The sequence below is a fragment of the Somniosus microcephalus genome, chromosome 15 (assembly GCF_052327205.1).
Source record: "Somniosus microcephalus isolate GS21.2 chromosome 15, FLI_Smic_1.0, whole genome shotgun sequence".
NCBI classification, from domain to species: domain Eukaryota; kingdom Metazoa; phylum Chordata; class Chondrichthyes; order Squaliformes; family Somniosidae; genus Somniosus; species Somniosus microcephalus.
In genome coordinates this window covers 47673187-47692558 of record NC_141001.1, presented here as the reverse complement: position 1 = coordinate 47692558, position 19372 = coordinate 47673187, and the positions used below count along the sequence as shown (strand labels likewise).

Here is a 19372-nt window from a genome sequence, read left to right as displayed (position 1 = left end):
TACACTGGATTACACCACTACATTGCTACACTGGACTACACTAAGACTTACCTGCTGTGTCTCTATCTCTGCTGCTAAAAGATTTTTTAAACTTTTAAACTGCGGCTGTGTCTCTGCTGAACTGATTGTACTGGTTTCTCAGCTCTGCCGGCCTCTAGCTAGCAGCTGCTGTTTCACTTGCTGTGACTCGTTCTACCAATTTCCAGCTTTGCTGGTCGCTAGAATGTGGTTTTACTTTTTCTCCGTCACTTTGATCTACGGCGACCTCCAACTTGTGTCAATTTCGCCATCATCTTTCTGCACTCATTCCTACGGCAACAACCTCCATCGTCAAAATCTCTCCTCTTCAAATAGCCTCTGGATTTCACTCGCCTGCTTTGGACAGCGGTTTGACCCTGGTCTCCCTACTATTGTCTCCAACCTATTCCCTGTTACCAGAAATATGTATCCCATTAATTACTACATTTAATCAAGCCTATGTAACCTGAGCTTTTCCTGTGTCCATTTGCGTGCACACTTTGGCTGCCGCTCCGAACCTGAGCCATTCAATACTTCACCACTTTTTCCTTTTCTCGCTATCCTACCCTGACCGCTCTCTCCTGTCATCATGCCTCATTTCATCTCTCCTCTTTCGGATACTCTGCCCTCCCAAATCCCTACCCCAATCCTTCATTACTCTGCGACCTTCCTACTCTCCTGCCGCCATCCCAGGCTTGACTCCCTATTCGATAAGCCAACAACTTCCCTCTGTGCCTCTCTTGGCATCCTACCAAGGGCCCATCGAGGCACTCATCGCTGCCTCCTTACGTGCAGCAACCCCAACTCTCCCATCCTACTCTCTCGCCGACCTTCCCACCCAGCGCGCCCACTGGGGGCAAATCTTGCCAATCTCCTCCCCGTCCAACTCACCTCCCCCGCCCACCCCGACCCCCAGCACTGACCCTGTGGACACTGGCAGTGGGTCAGCCATCACCGACCCTCTCCGCATCTCCATCCAGAATGTCTGTTCACTTGCGCACAAGGCCCTTGCCATCTATGAGCTTATCGTGGATGATTGCATCGACATCATGACCCTGACGGAAACTTGGTTGAGGGGTGATGACACCTTACCCTTAAATGAAGCCTCCCCTGGCTATACTTTCCACCACTTGCCCCACTTAGACTGTCGTGGTGGCGGTGTGGCTCTCATCACCAAATCACACCTTAGTCTGTCCCCCTACTCTTCCGGCACTTTCTCCTCCTTTGAGCATCACACCTTATTCCACCCTTCCCACCTCTCATTTAAAATTCTTGCTCTCTACCACCCACCCAAAGTACCATAAAAATGTTATTACAGGTACTGAGATATCTTCAATGCTTTCCTCCTTCAGCCTCTGCAACGAACGACTTCTTAACCTCGGTGATTTCAACCTCCATCTCAATTCATCATGCTCTCTCACCTCTGAGTTCACTAGTCTCCTATCCTCCCCTAATCTCTCCCTCCACGTAAACTCCCCAACCCATATTCGTGGCCACCCCCTTGACCTTGCCATCTTTCGTGGCCTCGCAACTCCGATCGTGTCAATCGCAGATAAGGCTATCTCTGACCACTTCCTCGTATCGCTCTCCATCCACATCCCCCTTCCACCCCCTCCAACCCTACTTCCTTCTGTGTCCGCCCCTGTAAAAAACTCTCTCCCAATTCTCTTACAACTGCACTTATGAAATCCCAACTGTCCAACCTTTGGCCCTCCATTTACCACAACATTTCTGCAGCTACCGATCTGCTCAACCACACCCTCACCACTATCTTTGCTGCCCTAGTCCCTATTGAAACAATTACTCTTTCTCACCCTGGCCGTTCCCCCGGTACAACCCTCATTTCGCTCCCTTAAGTCCAAGGGACACGGACTTGAACAGATATAGTGGACAACTGCTTTAGCCATTCACCGCCAGATCTGGCTGGACCACAAAGCATTATTGGGTCCTGCTCTCGTCCGCCAAAATTGCTCACTATTCCAGAATCATTCTGGATTGCAAAGACAAACCCCGGCTTCTATTCTCCACTGCTAACTGTCTTCTTAAACCCCTCTCCCCTGTCTCCTCCACTCTCATCTCCAACAACAAGTGTGAGGAGTTCATTGACTTCTTTGTCTCTAAGATTGAGACCATCCGTTCAGCTGCCTCTGCCACTTCCCTTCCTTCCACCATCCCACTGGGCCAAACTTCCTCTAAGGTTCCCCCCTGCCCTAGCCCTGAACTCACATCTTTCTCCAGTTTCTCTCCGATCTCCCCTCATGACCTCTCCACGCTCATCTTGTCCATGAGACCCACCTCCTGCTCCATCGACCCTATTCCCACCAAACTGCTGACCACCCAACTTCCTATTCTGACTTCTGTGTTAGCTGACATTGTTAACGGTTCTCTCTCCTCAGGTACTGCCCCCCCTCCCTCAAATCTGCTGTCATCACCCCCTTGACCTCTCCGTCCTTGCCATCTACCGCCCCATCTCCAACGTCCCTTTCCTCTCCAAAGTCCTTGAATGTGTTGTCGCCTCCCAAATCTGTGCCCATCTTTCCCGCAACTCCATGTTTAAATCCCTCCAATCAGGTTTTCGCCCCTGCCACGTACCGAAACAACAACAACCTTTAATGTAGGAAAACATCACCGGAGTATTAGAAGACAAAAAAATTTGACACCGAGACACATAAGGAGAAATTATGGCAGGTGACCAAAAGCTTGGCCCAAGAGTTAGGCTTTAAGGAATGTCTTAAAGGAGGAAAGAGAGGTAGAGGTAGAAACGGCTCTCATCAAAGTCACAAATGACATCCTTTGTGACTGTGACAAAGGTAAACTATCCCTCCTCGCCCTTCTTGACTTGTCTGCAGCCTTTGACATGGTTGATCACTCTATCCTTCTCCAACGCTTCTCCACCGTTGTCCAGCTGGGTGGGACTGCACTCGCCTGGTTCCATTCTTATCTATCTAATTGTAGCCAGAGAATCACCTGCAATGGCTTCTCTTCCTGCTCCCGCATCGTTACCTCTGGTGTCCCCCAAGGATCGATCCTTGGCCCCCTCCTATTTCTCATCTACATGCTGCCCCTTGGTGACATCATCCGAAAACACAGCGCCAGTTTCCACATGTATGCTGACGACACCCAGCTCTACCTCACTACCGCTTCTCTCGACCCCTCCACGGTCTCTAAATTGTCAGACTGCTTGTCCGACCTCCAGTTCTGGATGAGCAGAAATTTTCTCCAATTAAATATTGGGAAGACCGAAGCCATTGTTTTCAGTCCCCGCCACAAACTCCGTTCCCTAGCCACTGACTCCATCCCTCTCTCTAACATCTGTCTGAGGCTGAACCACACTGTTCGCAACCTTGGTGTCATAAATGACCCTGAAATCAGCTTCCGACCACATATCCACAGCATAATGAAGACCGCCTATTTCCACCTCCGTAATATCGCCCTTCTCCGCCCTTGCCTCATCCATACCTTTGTTACCTCTAGACTTGACTATTCCAAAGTATTCCTCCCAAATTCGACTCTACGTAAACTTGAGGTCATCCAAAACTCAGCTGCCCGTGTCCTAACTCGCACCAAGTCCTGTTCACCCATCACCCTGTGCTCGCTGACCTACATTGGCTCCTGCTTAAGCAATGCCTCGATTTCAAAATTCTCATCCTTGTTTTCAAATCCCTTCATGGCCTCACCCCTCCCTATCTCTGTAATCTCCTTCAGCCCCACAACCCCGCCACCACCCAACCCCACCACCCACCAACCCCACCCGAGATATCTGCCGCCTCTAATTTTGCTCTCTGGCCCTGATTATAATCGCTCAACCATTAGTGGCCCTGCCTTCTGTTGCCTAGGCCCTAAGCTCTGGAATTCCCTGCCTAAACCTCTCCGCCTCTCTTTCCTCCTTTAAAACACTCCTTAAAACCTACCTCTTTGACCAAGCTTTTGGCCACCTGCCCTAATTTTGCCTTATGTGGCTCGGTGTCAAATTTTTTCATCTTACAATACTCCTGTGTAGTGCCTAGGCATGTTTTACCACATTACAGGCGCTATATAAATACAAGTGTTGTTGTTGTTTACTGTGTACCTTTGTGGTCACAAGGTTTAATTACTTTTTTCAAATCAATTAGAAGTCAGATCAGTTTCTGCTTTTATTTTTAAATTTGATTCCTGAAATCAATTTGAAGCTATTTTACGTAGCTTTCTCAGATCAATTAAAGACCGAAATACCTGAATATGATGGTGCTCACAGTGAGTCAGGGTTATGCTGAGCAAATGGAGGTGCTGGAGTGCAGCAGGTGCGTGTGGCCAGCGAAAGCATTTGGAAAGACGTTCGAGACAGATTTGCTCAGAGTGGGTAAAGTTTTTTATTCGATAAATTTTCCCAGGAATGTAGCACGTTTTTTTGTGCGATAGAGACTTTATATGTGTGACAAACATACACTTGAACCAATAAATAAATAGTACCCATCGCTTACATTTCCTGTGCATTACTTCTATATCACATCCAGTTATAGGCAAATTTCTTCCAACTGATTTCTCTGCATATACAGTCACATTATAATAAATTTTCTAATTAATATATGTAAGTGTTAAATTTATCTCCTGTTCTGCTGCTCAATAGGACATATGTAAATCAGTGGCTCTTGTAATTTATCACGGCAACTGATTTACAATGATTAAAATAAGTCAAATTGTGATTTTTTTAGAGAATTGGAGTGTTAATATTTTCAGGCTCAAATTCCATTCTTGTTTACACAGAAACTGTAAATTAGTGACCGTAATTACTTTTAAATGTTGCTTTAATGATGTAGCTAATTTCTTCTCACTTTTTTTTTAAAAAGCTCAGGATACAGAGGAAGATTGTAGGGTAAGATTCCAGGGAGGTGGAATGTAGGAACTGCCTGTGGCAAAATCAGGGAGTGGGCTATGTGAGTTGGTAGTGTTGGCAGGGCGGTTCTGGGGTCACGATCATGAGGCACAGGTAAGGGGCCATCGGCAGTGACAGGGTATGGGAGCATTGAGAAAGTGGCTTCTTGGCATGGGAGAATTGGGAGGGGAGATACTGCTGAAAAAGCACGTCTATGGGGCTTGCGAGGGATGTGTTGGCAGTGGTGGGAACGGCATTAGTGCTCAGTGTGGGGACGTGAGAGGCTGCAGGGGGAAGCGGGGCGGAGGGAAAAAGATACTTGTAGTCAGGGTAGTGAAGATAGAAAAAAAGAGAACGACATGGCAGATGGAGTCTCTGATAATGTATAAAAGCTGTGCAGAGAGCTACCAAGCGGCTAGATTGTGCCATTACAACGTGACAGGTTTACACAAGACTTTTTCCATCATAAATGTGGATATAATAATTTATAATGAAAAAAAACTTTGACATAAAAGTATGAAAGTGCAGCACAGACTTCGAGGTGACCTGATAAAACAATTAAAGGGCTGGATTGTGTGCCTATTGATAGATTATTTCATTTCTCAGATTCTTTCTGCCCTTTTCACTATTACTATCCCAGTCTATATTAGGATAAAGAGTAGAAATAGGCTTTTCCCAGAGAGTAGCTAACCTTTGGAATGCGTTGCTGACTTGTGCGCTGTGTGCTGACTCTCTGCAAGCCTTCAAGAGGGAGCTGGACCAGTTCTTGGCTGGGGCAGAGATGTCATCATACAGAAGGCAAGTGATCTAACAGTTAATATACACAGGCTCAATGTGGTCTCCTGGAGAGGTTTCGATGCCTTGATGGGGGTCGGAGAGGAATATTTTTCTCCTTTTTGTCCTGTGTTACTTTTCTGTTTTTTGCCTCTCCCAGGAGATCATATGGCTTCTGCTGGGGGTGGGGGGGCACAAGGAGTCCAGGCATCATGAGTGTGGGGCAGGCTTAATGAACCAGCTGGTCTTTTCCTGCCCATCATTTACGTGTGTTCATTTGTCATATTTGTAATATATAGATTTACAGAATAACTTGTCCAATGCTTTCCTCTCTTTACAGGTTTTTCTTTGATGCTTGATTTGATTTCAAGCAAATTAATAAATGTTTTAATTCGGACTAAGTCATTATTTAGTGCTTAATTGGTGTCAAATAACCAAATCCTTTGACAAGAACAGCATGAAACTGATCTCAATTACTTAATAATGAGAGTTCAGTTTCAACACATGCTAAGAGCCAATAGGAGGATGATCATGGTGGAAACGGTTACCTCAGTGAGAGCTCACATACAGTATAGGTTCAGTCATCCATGTATTGCTGACAACACATATTTCATGCTTGTAAGACATTCGTTATTACACCATCTTTTATCACACTTGAAAGCATTACAAAATTGAATACACATTACCCTGTATATGTATGAATTTTGTAATCTAATTGAATTTCCAGTTTATCAACTAATCTCTTGCTGATGTAATGTGATTTTATCACTGCACAAGTATGTGCAGTGAAACCAGATTTTAAAGCCACATTCATTAAAAACTGCACAAGTCAACATTTTAAGTCCATATTATAAATGGAGATCTGAAGCTTTTAACAACCAATAGCTAAGATTTCATATAAATTATAGATGACCCAAAATATTGATATGCATCAAGCTGATGACTGATGAAATTCAATTTAATAGCTTATGAGGAAAGGGTGGGGGGAATACAGGACATTTCAGAGTGTGCTTAATATATTTCATCTACCTCATGGTTTGTCCATTACACTCCAGATGTGTCACTGTTACAGAAAAAATACCAAAAAAAAGCCAGTAACAATACCAGGCGCTTCTGACTTGGATCCTGAAACGTAAGCATTTTACAATTTGGACACTTTTCTTCACCAAACTATTAAATTTGAATTGGCTTGAAGTGCTGCTCACTTAACAATTAGACATTATGGTCTTAAAGCGACACAGCATTACCAGAAGACACTGTGCATAATATAACACTCCTGTCCTTATAAAACGTTTCCTTCAACTTACCATGAGCAATATCACAGGAGATCCACTATAATTATTTAAAGGCCAATGTTCTCCCCCCCCCCACCCTCCCAATTATCTCTAACAATCTTAACTTGCAAGTACATAGATTTTCAATCGGTTTGCAACAGGTAGAAATAAGCAACATGTGTTTGTCTGTCTCGACTGTATCAAGTATCGGATTAGGTGAGTGCAGGTGGTTAGGCTCAGTTATGTAGCATTGGTATGGAGTACAAACACTGCTATTACGTGAATGCTAAATTCCCCAAGAGGAAAAAGCCTAATCCTCTGGGGTCTCCTACTCCTCCTTCCTCTGCCCACCTTTTGGCGCTGTAACCCAGCTGCCAAAGCAAAAACTCTACTCACTTGGGGCTCATTAATATGCCCAGAGGATTCAGTATGTGAGCCTTACATCAATGTGCCATTTCTGTGTCGTGCTGGTATTCGATGTACACAACAGCTGATTACCTTTCTCAAGTCCACGCCTTAATTATAGGTTTCATTGCTATTTTCTTCCTTGGGCAACAACACCATTGATTAAAGTGAAAATACCTTTCCCAGATTCTCAGCTGATAAAACTGCATGTAGCTGACCCATATAGACCAGAAAAGGTCCTGGCTCAATTTCCTGATCCTCACTGAATTACCCAAACTCAGCTAGGGTGGCGGTTTGAACATTACAATTGGTCTCAGTACCACTCAGCTAGGGAGAAAGAGAGAAAAATCAGGGGTCTCTCTCAATTGTTATAGAAACATAGGAACAGGAGTAGGGTATTCAGGCCCTCAACCCTGTGCCACCATTCAATTAGATCATGGCTGATCGGTACCTCAAATCTACTTACCTGCCTTTGTTCACTTACCTAACAAAAACCTATCAATATTAGTCTTGAAAATTTCAATTGACCAGCATCCACAACCTTTGGGAGTGTGAGTGCCAGATTACCACTACCTTTTGTGTGAAAAGTGCTTCCCAATTTCACCCCTGAACGGCCTAGCTCTAATTTTAAGATTATGCCCTCTTGTTCTGGATTCCCCACCAGAGGAAACTATTTCCCTGTATCTAACCCCTTTAACATTTTAAATACCTCGATTAGATCACCCCTCAACCTTCTAAACTCCAGGAAATACAAGCCAAGTTTATGCTACCTGTCTTCATAATTTATCCCTTGATGGCCTGGTATAATTTTGGTGAATCTGCGCTGTACATCTTCCAAGGCCAGTATATCGTTCCTGAGGTTCGATGCCCAAAACTGAATGCAGTACTGCAGATGGGGCCGGACCAAGACTCTGTACAACTGAAGCATCCCTTCCCCACCTTTGAATTCCAATCCAGAAAACACCGCACCCGCCCCCCCAACCCCCCTCCCCCCCTGCCGCCACCCATGCTGCAAAGTGTGTGTGTGCACACATCAAAGACAGAAAGGGACTGCATGATACTTTACACTTGGCACATCTGTAGTTCAATTTTCAAGAGAGGAAGGACAGGACAGGGCTTGATTGCAAAGCCCTCCACAGTTAAATAGCCTTGGCTCACCCATGAAGATTAGCTACTTGGGTGAGGAACTATACCCCAATGCCTTCAGGAGAGGATGAGAGAAAAGAGCAGCAGGGAAAGAGGAATTAATTTGCAAAACATTAAGTTTGCAGTTACTAAACCAAATGTAGTTGGGTGTGGGTGGGGAGTGGGGCAATTGTCTTCAGTTTTATCTGATATTCTCCTGAAAGTGCTCATCTACACTTGTGGGTATAGTTGCACAGGAACTGGTCAAGTGCCAAAATTTCATCCATGTGGTCATTCTTTATACGCAAGCCTAGACAGTGAGTATTATCAAGCTATTTGGTCACGGAGAGTATCACAGCTGAGACCAATTCTGCCCTTACCTGCCATCCACATATGTGCCCTTTCCAGGAGAGGTCACTGTGCTGCCACCAAGACTAGGAACCTTGACTTGATCTTTTTCCCCTTCCTAACCCAGAAAAGAGAGGCTGGGGTGGAGGTAGAAGAAGCTCTGACCACAATCTTTCAATCCTCCTTGGATATGGGACTGGTGCCAGAGGACTGGAGGATTGCAAATGTTACACCTCTGTTCAAAAAAGGAGGGATAAACCTGGTAACTACAGGCCAATCAGTCTAACATGGGAAAACTACTAGAGACCAGTGTCAAGGACGAAATTAATTCTCACTTGGAGAAGCATGGGTTAATAAGGGATAGCCAGCACGGATTTGTTAAAAGCAAATCGCATCTGATTAACCTGATTGAGTTCTTTGATAAAGTAGCAGAGAGGGTTGCTGAAGGTAGTGCAGTAGATATTGTATATATGGATTTTCAAAAGGCATTTGATAAAGTACCGCATAACAGATTTATTCAGAAAAAAGAAACATATGGGCCCAGAAATTCGGGTCGGGGGCTTCCTGCGGGTGCAAGCCCTCGACCTACACTTACCTAGCGTGCCGGCCGTTGAGCTGTGGGCCCCCATGGAATTGCGATCCTGGGCCTCCTCCAACTGCCGGCGCGCAGTGCTTGCGTATCCCAGGGGCGCAGTTAGTTCGATGCGTCCCCTGGGATCATATGGGCCATGGAGAGCCAATGGTAGCAGGGAATGCTTCATTCATAAGTTTGACAGGAAGACCTGTCAAACCTATAAATACTATAAGCCCCAAAACATCACTAAATCTTCAAATAAATTTTTAAAAAACATCACATTTTTAAAATAAACTATAAATTACATGAAATAACTATTTTAAACAATAATTTAAATTACTGAAAAAAATAATTTTATTTTCTAACGGGGCTAAAAAATAAACTTACCTTTCTTTAAAAGTATTTAAAAATAATAAACCTTTGGAATAAAATGTTTTAATTTTAATCAATTCACCACTTACCTTGTAAAAAGCAGGCCTTGCGACTGCTTTTTACATGTCTAACTTCTGGAGACTTACCTTCCCGGGAAAACCTGCAAAAAAAACGTAAGTTCGATGCGCACGTGCTGCCTCTCCTGCGCACGCGTTCCACCTCTTAACCCCTTCTTTCACGGGAACGGAAGTGCCGGTTTCCCGCGCATGCAGGAAACCGGCACTTCCATTGGGCTTACGGGTGAGTACCCCATGCGTACTCACCCGTGGAGACCTGAATTTCTGGGCCCATTGGACGGTGGTAACTTGGGTACAAAATTGGTTAAGGGATAGGAGGCAGAGAGTGGTGGTGAACGGATGTTTTTCTGACAAGAGGGAAGTATTGGGTGGGGTCCCCCAAGAGTTGGTATTAGGACAATTGCTTTTCTTGTTATATATAAATCACCTGGACAGGCAATGTTTCCGTTAATTTCTTTTAGGGTGTGCAGCCCGTTCAAAATACCGCGCATGTGCTTTTTTTCGCATTGAAAAGCCGGCAAGCCGGCTGCGCTCAACATCCAGAGAGCTGCGCAGCCTAAAGGGAACACTGAGTATAGGGAGTACAATTTCGAAGCAGGCGGATGATACAAAACTTGGCAACGTAGTAAATAGTGAGCAGGATAGTAGCAGATTTCAGAAGGACATAGACAGACTGGTGAAATGGGCAGACACATGGCAGATGCAATTTAATGTGGGTAAGTGTGAAGTGATGCACTTTGGGAGAAAGAACATGGAGAGGCAGTATTTATCTAAATACTACTATTTTGAGGGGGATGCAAGAGCAGAAGGACCTGGGGGTGCATAATTACCTATCCTTGAAGGTGGCAGGGCAAGTTGATAAGTTGGTTAAGAAAGCTTATGGGATACTTTGTTTTTTTTATTCAGTGCCCCTATTTACAAAGCCAAGAAGTCATGCTAAAACGTTACAAATCACGAGTTAGGACTCAGCTGGAGTATTGTGTACAATTCTGGGCACCACACTTTAGGAATTATATCAAGGTCCTGGAGAGGGTACAGAGGAAGTTTACCAGGATGATACCAGGGATGAGCGAGTTCAGTTATGTGGAGAGATTAGAGAAGGTGGGCTTGTTCTCCTTTGAGCAGAGAAGGTTAAGGGGAGACCGAATAGTGGTATTCAAAATTATGAGGGGTTTTGATAGAGCAAATAGGGTGAAAGTATTTCCTCTGGCAAGTGGATCAGCGACCAGAGGTTATAGATTTAAAATAATTAGCAAACGAACTAGAGGACAAATTAGTAGAAATTTCTTCAGAGGTATCTGGAACATACTACCTGAAAATGTGGTGGAATCAGATTCCATAATAACTTTCAAAAGGCACTTGGACAAGTATTTGAAGAGGACTAATTTGCAGCATTATGAAAAAAAGCTGGGGTGTGGGACTAAATTGGACAGCCCTTTCAAAGAGCCGGCACAGGCACAACGGTCCGAATGGCCTCCTGCTGTAAGATCCTATGATTCTATGAATTGCAGGATCCCTATCGCTGCCTCAGCTGCAATGAGCTAACTCAGCACAGGACAGAGACTTGCTTAGTACCCGTGCTGCATTTACCCATGAATCGATCGAGAGCAGCTTCAAAAGAAGATTTAACATCTCAGTAACAGCTACAGAGGCAGTGGCAATATCATTCAGACAGGATAATTCCACCGTTCACGGACAGGGACACTGTGTCATCACTCCATCTGTGGAGTATCAGGGAAAAGTTAAATGGGTTTCACTCAAACCACTGGACAGTCTATATCTTGTACATGTACTTTACCTATTGAGCATGTTTCTCGACTGCCTGTACTACACCCGATCCTTTCATGAATGGGTTCTCTCATGGTGTGGTATGGTTCCACAGACAACTCTCCAGCAGTACCTTACCCAAATGTCCATTCTTCCTGAGTGATCCTACATTGTGAACGTCGTCAGGCTATTCAACCACAGGGGAGCATCACGGACAAGCCTGATCCTGTTCGCACCCTCCGTTCACAAATATCCACATATTTTCCAACAGGTGTGTCTGAACAGTGATCAGGGGTGGGAATGGAAACCCCTGCTTACTTTATCCTCCTCCTCAGCCCAGGGTGCTGAGGCGAGTTAATTCAACACAGGCTAAGGTTTGAACCGGAGACATTTCAGTTCTCGGTGCCTTTGTATCATATTGAGCCATTGGGGGGAACCTGCCACCCCAGTGCATTTCATCACGGGATTATTTAACCATCAGACATCACTGGCCACTTTGTTGGCCCAATATAGCTGTAATATTGCACCAAAAATTTGAATTCAAACTGGACATCAAAGCAATTCAGTGTGCCATCTTCTACAAGACATCATGGTATCATTTTGCATTGCATCACATTAATCTGCTGTATCTATATTCATAACAATTCATTTAAAGATTGAAAGTGATTTTTGAAGCATATAGGAAATGGGTGATGTAGATGATTAGAGAGAGCATTGTCCTTTACCACTCCGATCCAGGTTCAAACCTACCGAAGATTCATTGGATGAAATTCTCCTCTGGTGCTGGTTGGAAGGGTCCAATGTGTAATGAGTTTGGGACAGTCTGTAGTGGGCATGGACACACAGTGCATAACTATCCATGATTCAGCCCTTATTGGCACTTCTACTTGAAGAGGCTGCAAGGATGGCTGGCATTAAATTGGGAATATTACTCTGGTAAACTGCAGTGGTCTAATGAGATAGAGCACAGCAGGGGTTCCTTACTCTGGTTTAAAAGACCCAAGCATGCTAGGTGAACGGTATTTTTTTTAAAATTTGTTTATGGGATGTGGGTGTCGCTGGCAAGGCCAGCATTTATTGCCCATCCCTAATTGACCTTGAGAAGGTGGTGGTGAGTCACCTTCTTGAACTGCTGCAGTCCATGTGGTGAAGGTACTCCCACAGTGCTGTTAGGGAGGGAGTTCCAGGATTTTGAACCAGCGACGATGATGGATCAGCGATATACTTCTAAGTCAGGATAGTGTGTGACTTGGAGGGGAACATTGATGTGGTGGTGTTCCCATGTGCCCGCTGCCCTAGTCCTTCTAGGTGAAAGAGGTCACAGGTTTGGGAGGTGCTGCCGAAGAAGCCTTGGCGAGTTGCTGCAGTGCATCTCGTAGATGGTACACACTGTGGCCATGGTACGCCGGTGATGGAGAGAGTGAATGTTTAAGGTGGTGGATGGGGTGCCAATCAAGCGGGCTGCTTTGTCCTGGATGGTGTTGAGCTTCTTGAGTGTTGTTGGAGCTGCACTCATCCAGGCAGGCGGAGAGTATTCCATCACACTCCTTACTTGTACCTTGTAGATGGTGGAATGGCTTTGGGGAGTCAGGAGGTGAGACACTCACCACAGAATACCTGGCCTCTGACCTGCTCTTGTTGCCACAGTATTTATGTGGCTGGTCCGGTTAAGTTTCTGGTCAATGGTCACCACCCCCAGGATGTTGATGATGGAGGATTCAGCGCTGGTAATACTGTTGAACATCATGGGGAGGTGGTTAGACTGTCGCTTGTTGGAGATAGTCATTGCCTAGCACTTGTGTGGCGCGAATGTTACCTGCCACTTATCAGCCCAAGCCTGAATGTCATCCAGGTCTTGTTGCATGTGGGCATAGATTCTTCAATATTTGAGGAGTTGTGAATGGCACTGAACACTGTGCAGTCATCAGCGAACATCCCCATTTCTGACCTTATGTTGGGGGGAAGGTTATTGATGAAGCAGCTGAAGATGGTTGGGCCTTGGACACTGCCCTGAGGAACTCCTGCAGCGATGTCCTGGGGCTGTGATGATTGACTTTCAATCACCACAACCATCTTCCTTTGTGCTAGGTATGACTCCAGCCAGTGGAGCGTTTCCCGCCCCCCCCCCCCCCCGATTCCCATTGACTTCAGTTTTACTGGGGCTCCTTGATGCCACACTCTGACTGCCCTTGACATCAAGGCAGCATTTGACACTCTCACCTCACCTCTGGAATTCAGCTCCTTTGTCCATGTTTGGACCAAGGCTGTAATGAGATCTGGAGCCGAGAGGTCTTGGCAGAACCCAAACTGGGCATCAGAAAGCAGGTTATTGGTGAGTAAGTGCCGCTTGATAGCACTGTTGATGACACCTTCCATCACTTTGATGATGATTGAGAGTAGACTGATGGGGCAGTAATTGGCCGGGTTGGATTTGTCCTGCTTTTTGTGGACAGGACATACCTGGGCAGTTTCCACATTGTCGGATAGATGCAAGTGTTGTAGCTGTACTGGAACAGCTTGGCTAGAGGTGCGGCTAGTTCTGGAGCACAGTCTTCAGCACGACAGCAGGGATGTTGTCAGGGCCCATAGACTTTGCTGTATCCAGTGCACTGAGCCGTTTCTTGATATCATGTGGAGTGAATCGAATTGGCTGAAGAGTGGCTCCTGTGATGGTGGGGATCTCAGGAGGAGGCCGATATGGATCATCCACTCGGTAGTTCTGGCTGAAGATGGTTGCAAATGCTTCAGCCTTGTCTTCTGCACTCACGTGCTGGGCTCCACCATCATTGAGGATGGGGATATTCAGGGTGCCTCCGCCTCCCGTTAGTTGTTTAATAGTCCACTCCCGTTCACGATTGGATGTGGCAGGACTGTTGAGCTTTGATCTGATCTGTTGATTGTGGGATCGCTTAGCCCTGTCTATAGCATGCTGCTTCCACTTTTTAGCATGCATGTAGTCTTGTGTTGTAGCTTCCACAGGTTGCCACCTCATTTTTAGATACGCCTGGTGCTGCTCCTGGCATGCTCTTCTACACTCCTTATTGAACCAGGGTTGATCCCCTGGCTTGATGGTAATGGTAGAATGAGGGATATGCTGGGCCATGAGGTTACAGGTTGTGGTGGTGTACAATTCTGCTGCTGCTGATGGCCCACAGCGCCTCATGGATGCCCAGTTTTGAGCTGCTTGATCTGTTCTGATTCTGTCCCATTTAGCACGGTGTTAGTGCCACACAACACGATGGAGGGTGTCCTCAGTGTGAAGGCGGGACTTCATCTCCACAATGACTATGCGGTGGTCACTGCTACCAATGCTGTCATGGACAGATGCATCTGCGACAGCTAGGTTGGTGAGGATGAGGTCAAGTAGGTTTTTCCCTCGTGTTGGTTCTTTCGCCACCTGTTGCAGGCCCAGACTGGCAGTTATGTCCTTCAGGGCTCGGCCAGCTCGGTCAGTACTGGTGCTACCGAGCCACTCTGTGATGGACATTGAAGTCCCCCACCCAGAGTACATTCTGTGCCCTTGCTACTCTCCGTGCTCTTTCCAAGTGGTGTTCAACATGGAGGAGTACTGATTCATCAGCTGAGGGAGGGCAGTAGGTGGTAATCAGCAGGTGGTTTCCTTGCCCATGCTTGACCTGGAGTCATGAGACTTCATGGGGTCCAGAATCAATGTTGAGGACTCTCATGGCCACTCCTTCTCGACTGTATACCACTGTGCCGACACTCCTGGTGGATCTGTCCTGCCGGTGGGACAGGACATACCCAGGGATGGTGATGGAGGAGTCTGGGACATTGGCTGTAAGGTATGATTCTGTGAGTATGACTATGTCAGGCTGTTGCTTGATTAGTCTGTGGGACAGCTCTCCCAATTAAAGGCAGTTTTACGCTAACCCATGCTGTACCTGAGCTGGGAGTATAGTAAAAACACCTATTAATAAGGTACTATCAACAATATCAAGAGAATTCATGTCTCATGTCAGGAGGGCCTATTTGGGGCAGCATGTACACTGGGATGAACAGACATCACAACAAACTTACAACAATATTTAAACAGATCAGTTTATCAAAAGAATGTTGTATCAAGCTCCTGTGATAGCTCATTGCGTAAATCTTCCACTAAATGTGGGACTAAACCATACAGAGTACAAGCTCCCAGGGTCAATTCCAAGTATAGAGTGAGCTGGCTGATCTGTCCTCAGCTTGGGAGGTGGAAATCAGCCAAGGTTCCAATTCCTGACCAATATCCAGCACCACCTGCTGGAGGGTCCATTCGGTTTGACGTTGGGTAACAACATGAGCTGTATTGTCCCCTACAATTGAATAGCCTGGTGACACTCGTCTAGGCACACGTGAAGAATGGCCACTTGACAAGCACTATTGGAGCAGTGCCTCAGCAAAAAGTCAGCACTTTCAAGAGAGATGGGGCGAGAATTGGAGAAAATGGGAAAAAAAGTCCTTGTTATTTGCAATCGCTTCTGAATGAGTATAGATTATTAGCAATATCCCATCTCGGGGAACTTTCAATTATGTTAATATATTGTAGCAGGAATTTGAATTGCATTCCAATTAAATCATACTCATCAGGGTCGCTGCATTACAGTGACCGAATAAGTCAAAATCTGTTTTTATTAATTGGGATTCCAGGATTTTTAGCAGTGTTTTGGAGATTGCATTCTATAGCAGCATTCTATATTATATCGCCCACTCATTTATGGTGAATGAATAAAGCAATTTTTATCACATGGTAGTACTGGGTTTTCCAAGGCTGCTATGGGTATTTTGGAAATTGTATTCCAAGAATCCATCCACTTTTTTGTGAAAACCATACTCAGTGGTTTTGGTAATTATGCTTCATCATCATTTAAAAAAAACTGTTGTCTTCCCATGCGTGACTCAGAAGAATTGTGCTTCTCTAATGTTCACCAGTAGTCCCAGCGATTTAATAATCCATATGTAGAACTCGCCTAGAGATTTAATCCGGGCAGCTCCCAGCCTCAGAAGGAGGTGTTCCTTCAAGAACGATGGCCCAGATTCAACTGACCGATAGTAACTTCGGATCGCTGAATTCAAGTAACCTTGGCCTTCTGCCAAGAAACTGGTGTTTCTCCGTACCTTAAATCAAGATGTTTTTTAAAAAGTGCAAGGCAATCTGCGCCGAAAAGATGTTCTGGGAAAAGACTATCAATTCGCAATTATGAAAGGAATATCCATGAATATCCCCAAACTCAAATGTTGCAACGATGTATTGACGGGTCACAAAAGAACAGCAACAACGCTCAGAGAATGCATCCCTCACTCACTGGAATGCATTCTTACTTTACACGCATGCAGCATCTCTCCAATAATACAGGCAGATATAATCGTTATATTTGATTTAATGATTTTTAAGGTGGTCTCCTTACCGTCGCATCCTCTCCGGCATAGTGACTGATAACCCGCAGCCCTCCCGGGTGCTTTAGGGCCCAGTTAGTGATGTTATATACTTTCCTATCAATCACAAGCCACTTGTCCGTCTTGCTATTGTGCTTCTGAATCTCTTCCCAAGTGTAAAGGGCTAATTTTTTCTCGCATCCTCCCTCCTCTTCTCCTTTCTCTCCTCCTTTCCCCATTCTGTCCTCTCTCTCTCCCCTTCACGTTCTTTTCTCCTCTTTCTCTCCCTCTACCTGCCCTCTTTGCTTTAGCAGTTCATCTTATATTTCCAGCCCGCCCAGCAACATCCGACAAGAATTAACCATTAATGCGATGCTGTATCCTAGGAGATCAGCAGAGTTTTTGCACCAATCAAGTCGCTGTGTCACAGCCCTCGTTCGCAGGCATTGGTTCAATCCTGATCTTTCGAACCAGTTGGGGCTGATACTTCTAGAAGAGCTTTCAAGTAAACCTCAGTTGAATGAGATTGTGGCCAAATCTGCTCGGTAAAGCTCCTTTTCCGAATTCGAGACATTGCCAACCCTCCCAATCCAGTTTCTTCTCTTCCGCCTTTGATTCCCAGCACTGAATCCAGACCCTCAGCAACTTGTCCCAGCCAGTATCCCGTGTTACTGACAGTATCTCCACTGATACTAATCCAGCTCCCAGCCACCGTCAAATTCCAGCATTTCTCCCCAACCAGCACCCTGTGTTACAAACTATCATTCAATCGCGCTGTGATCAAACCAACATTTTGAAGCCTTCTGCGCACGCGCTGTATCCCAGAGCCGGCCGTGCGCGGACTTTCCGCTTCTGCGCCTGATTACTGAGGCCGCGCATGCGTAATACCCAATAGTTGATCCTCAGCTCCGTAACTTCACCGGATCCGTTAGTGGCCCGGGGAGGAGGAAGAGTCAAGTACCGGGGGGGGGGGAGGAGGGTGAGGGAGAGGGGTAGGGGAAGGTGAGGGGGGGAGGAGGAGGGGGGTAGGGGAAGGTGAGGGGGGGAGGAGGAGGGGGGTAGGGGAAGGTGAGGGGGGGGGTAGGGGAAGGTGAGGGGAGGAGGGGGGTGGAAGGTGAGGGGGAGGAGGGGGTGGAAGGTGAGGGGGAGGAGGGGGTGGAAGGTGAGGGGGAGGAGGGGGTGGAAGGTGAGGGGGAGGAGGGGGTGGAAGGTGAGGGGGAGGAGGGGGTGGAAGGTGAGGGGGAGGAGGGGGTGGAAGGTGAGGGGGAGGAGGGGGGGGAAGGTGAGGGGAGGAGGGGGGGGAAGGTGAGGGGAGGAGGGGGTGGGGGGGGGAAGGTGAGGGGAGGAGGGGGGGGAAGGTGAGGGGAGGAGGGGGGGGGAAGGTGAGGGGAGGAGGGGGGGGAAGGTGAGGGGAGGAGGGGGGGGGAAGGTGAGGGGAGGAGGGGGGGAAGGTGAGGTGAGGGGGAGGTGAGGGGGAGGTGAGGGGGAGGAGGGGGGGAAGGTGAGGGGAGGAGGGGGGGGAAGGTGAGGGGGAGGAGGGGGGGGGGAAGGTGAGGGGAGGAGGGGGGGGGGGAAGGTGAGGGGAGGAGGGGGGGGGGAAGGTGAGGGGAGGAGGGGGGGGGGGAAGGTGAGGGGAGGAGGGGGGGGGGAAGGTGAGGGGAGGAGGGGGGGGAAGGTGAGGGGAGGGGGAGGGGAAGGTGAGGAGGAGGGGGGGAAGGTGAGGGGAGGAGCGGGGGGGGAAGGTGAGGGGAGGAGGGGGGGAAGGTGAGGGGAGGGGGAGGGGAAGGTGAGGAGGAGGGGGGGAAGGTGAGGGGAGGAGCGGGGGGGTAGAAGGTGAGGGGAGCGGGGGGGAGAAGGTGAGGGGAGCGGGGGGGAGAAGGTGAGGGGAGGAGGGGGGGAAGGTGAGGGGAGGAGGGGGGGAAGGGGAGGGGGGGGAAGGGGAGGAGGGGGGGAAGGGGAGGGGGGGGAGGGGGGGGAGGGGGGGGAAGGGGAGGAGGGGGGGAAGGGGAGGGGGGGAAGGGGAGGGGGGGAAGGGGAGGAGGGGGGGAAGGGGGGGAAGGGGAGGAGGGGGGGGGAAGGGGAGGGGGGGAAGGTGAGGGGAGGAGGGGGGGGAAGGTGAGGGGAGGAGGGGGGGGAAGGTGAGGGGAAGGGGAGGGGGGGAAGGTGAGGGGAGGAGGGGGGGGAAGGTGAGGGGAGGAGGGGGGGAAGGTGAGGGGGGGAAGGTGAGGGGAGGAGGGGGGGAAGGTGAGGGGGGAAGGTGAGGGGAGGAGGGGGGAAGGTGAGGGGGGGAAGGGGAGGAGGGGGGAAGGTGAGGGGGGAAGGGGAGGGGGGGAAGGTGAGGGGGGGAGGACGGGGGGGAAGGGGGGGGGAGGAGGGGGGAAGGGGAGGGGGGGAAGGGGAGGAGGGGGGGGGAAGG

At 47.7% G+C, this 19372-nt stretch overlaps 1 protein-coding gene across 1 annotated transcript in view; it reads right to left on the bottom strand.

Moving 5' to 3' along the window:
• The window catches only part of fads2 (fatty acid desaturase 2), a 65550-nt gene extending 47824 nt beyond the window's left edge, over nucleotides 1-17726 (bottom strand). The window contains exon 1 of the mRNA XM_086007767.1: nucleotides 16989-17726. Coding sequence (XP_085863893.1) covers nucleotides 16989-17195 — 207 coding nt within the window. The 5' untranslated portion in view covers nucleotides 17196-17726. The remainder of the gene's footprint in view (nucleotides 1-16988) is intronic.
• Between the last annotated feature and the right edge of the window lie 1646 nt (nucleotides 17727-19372).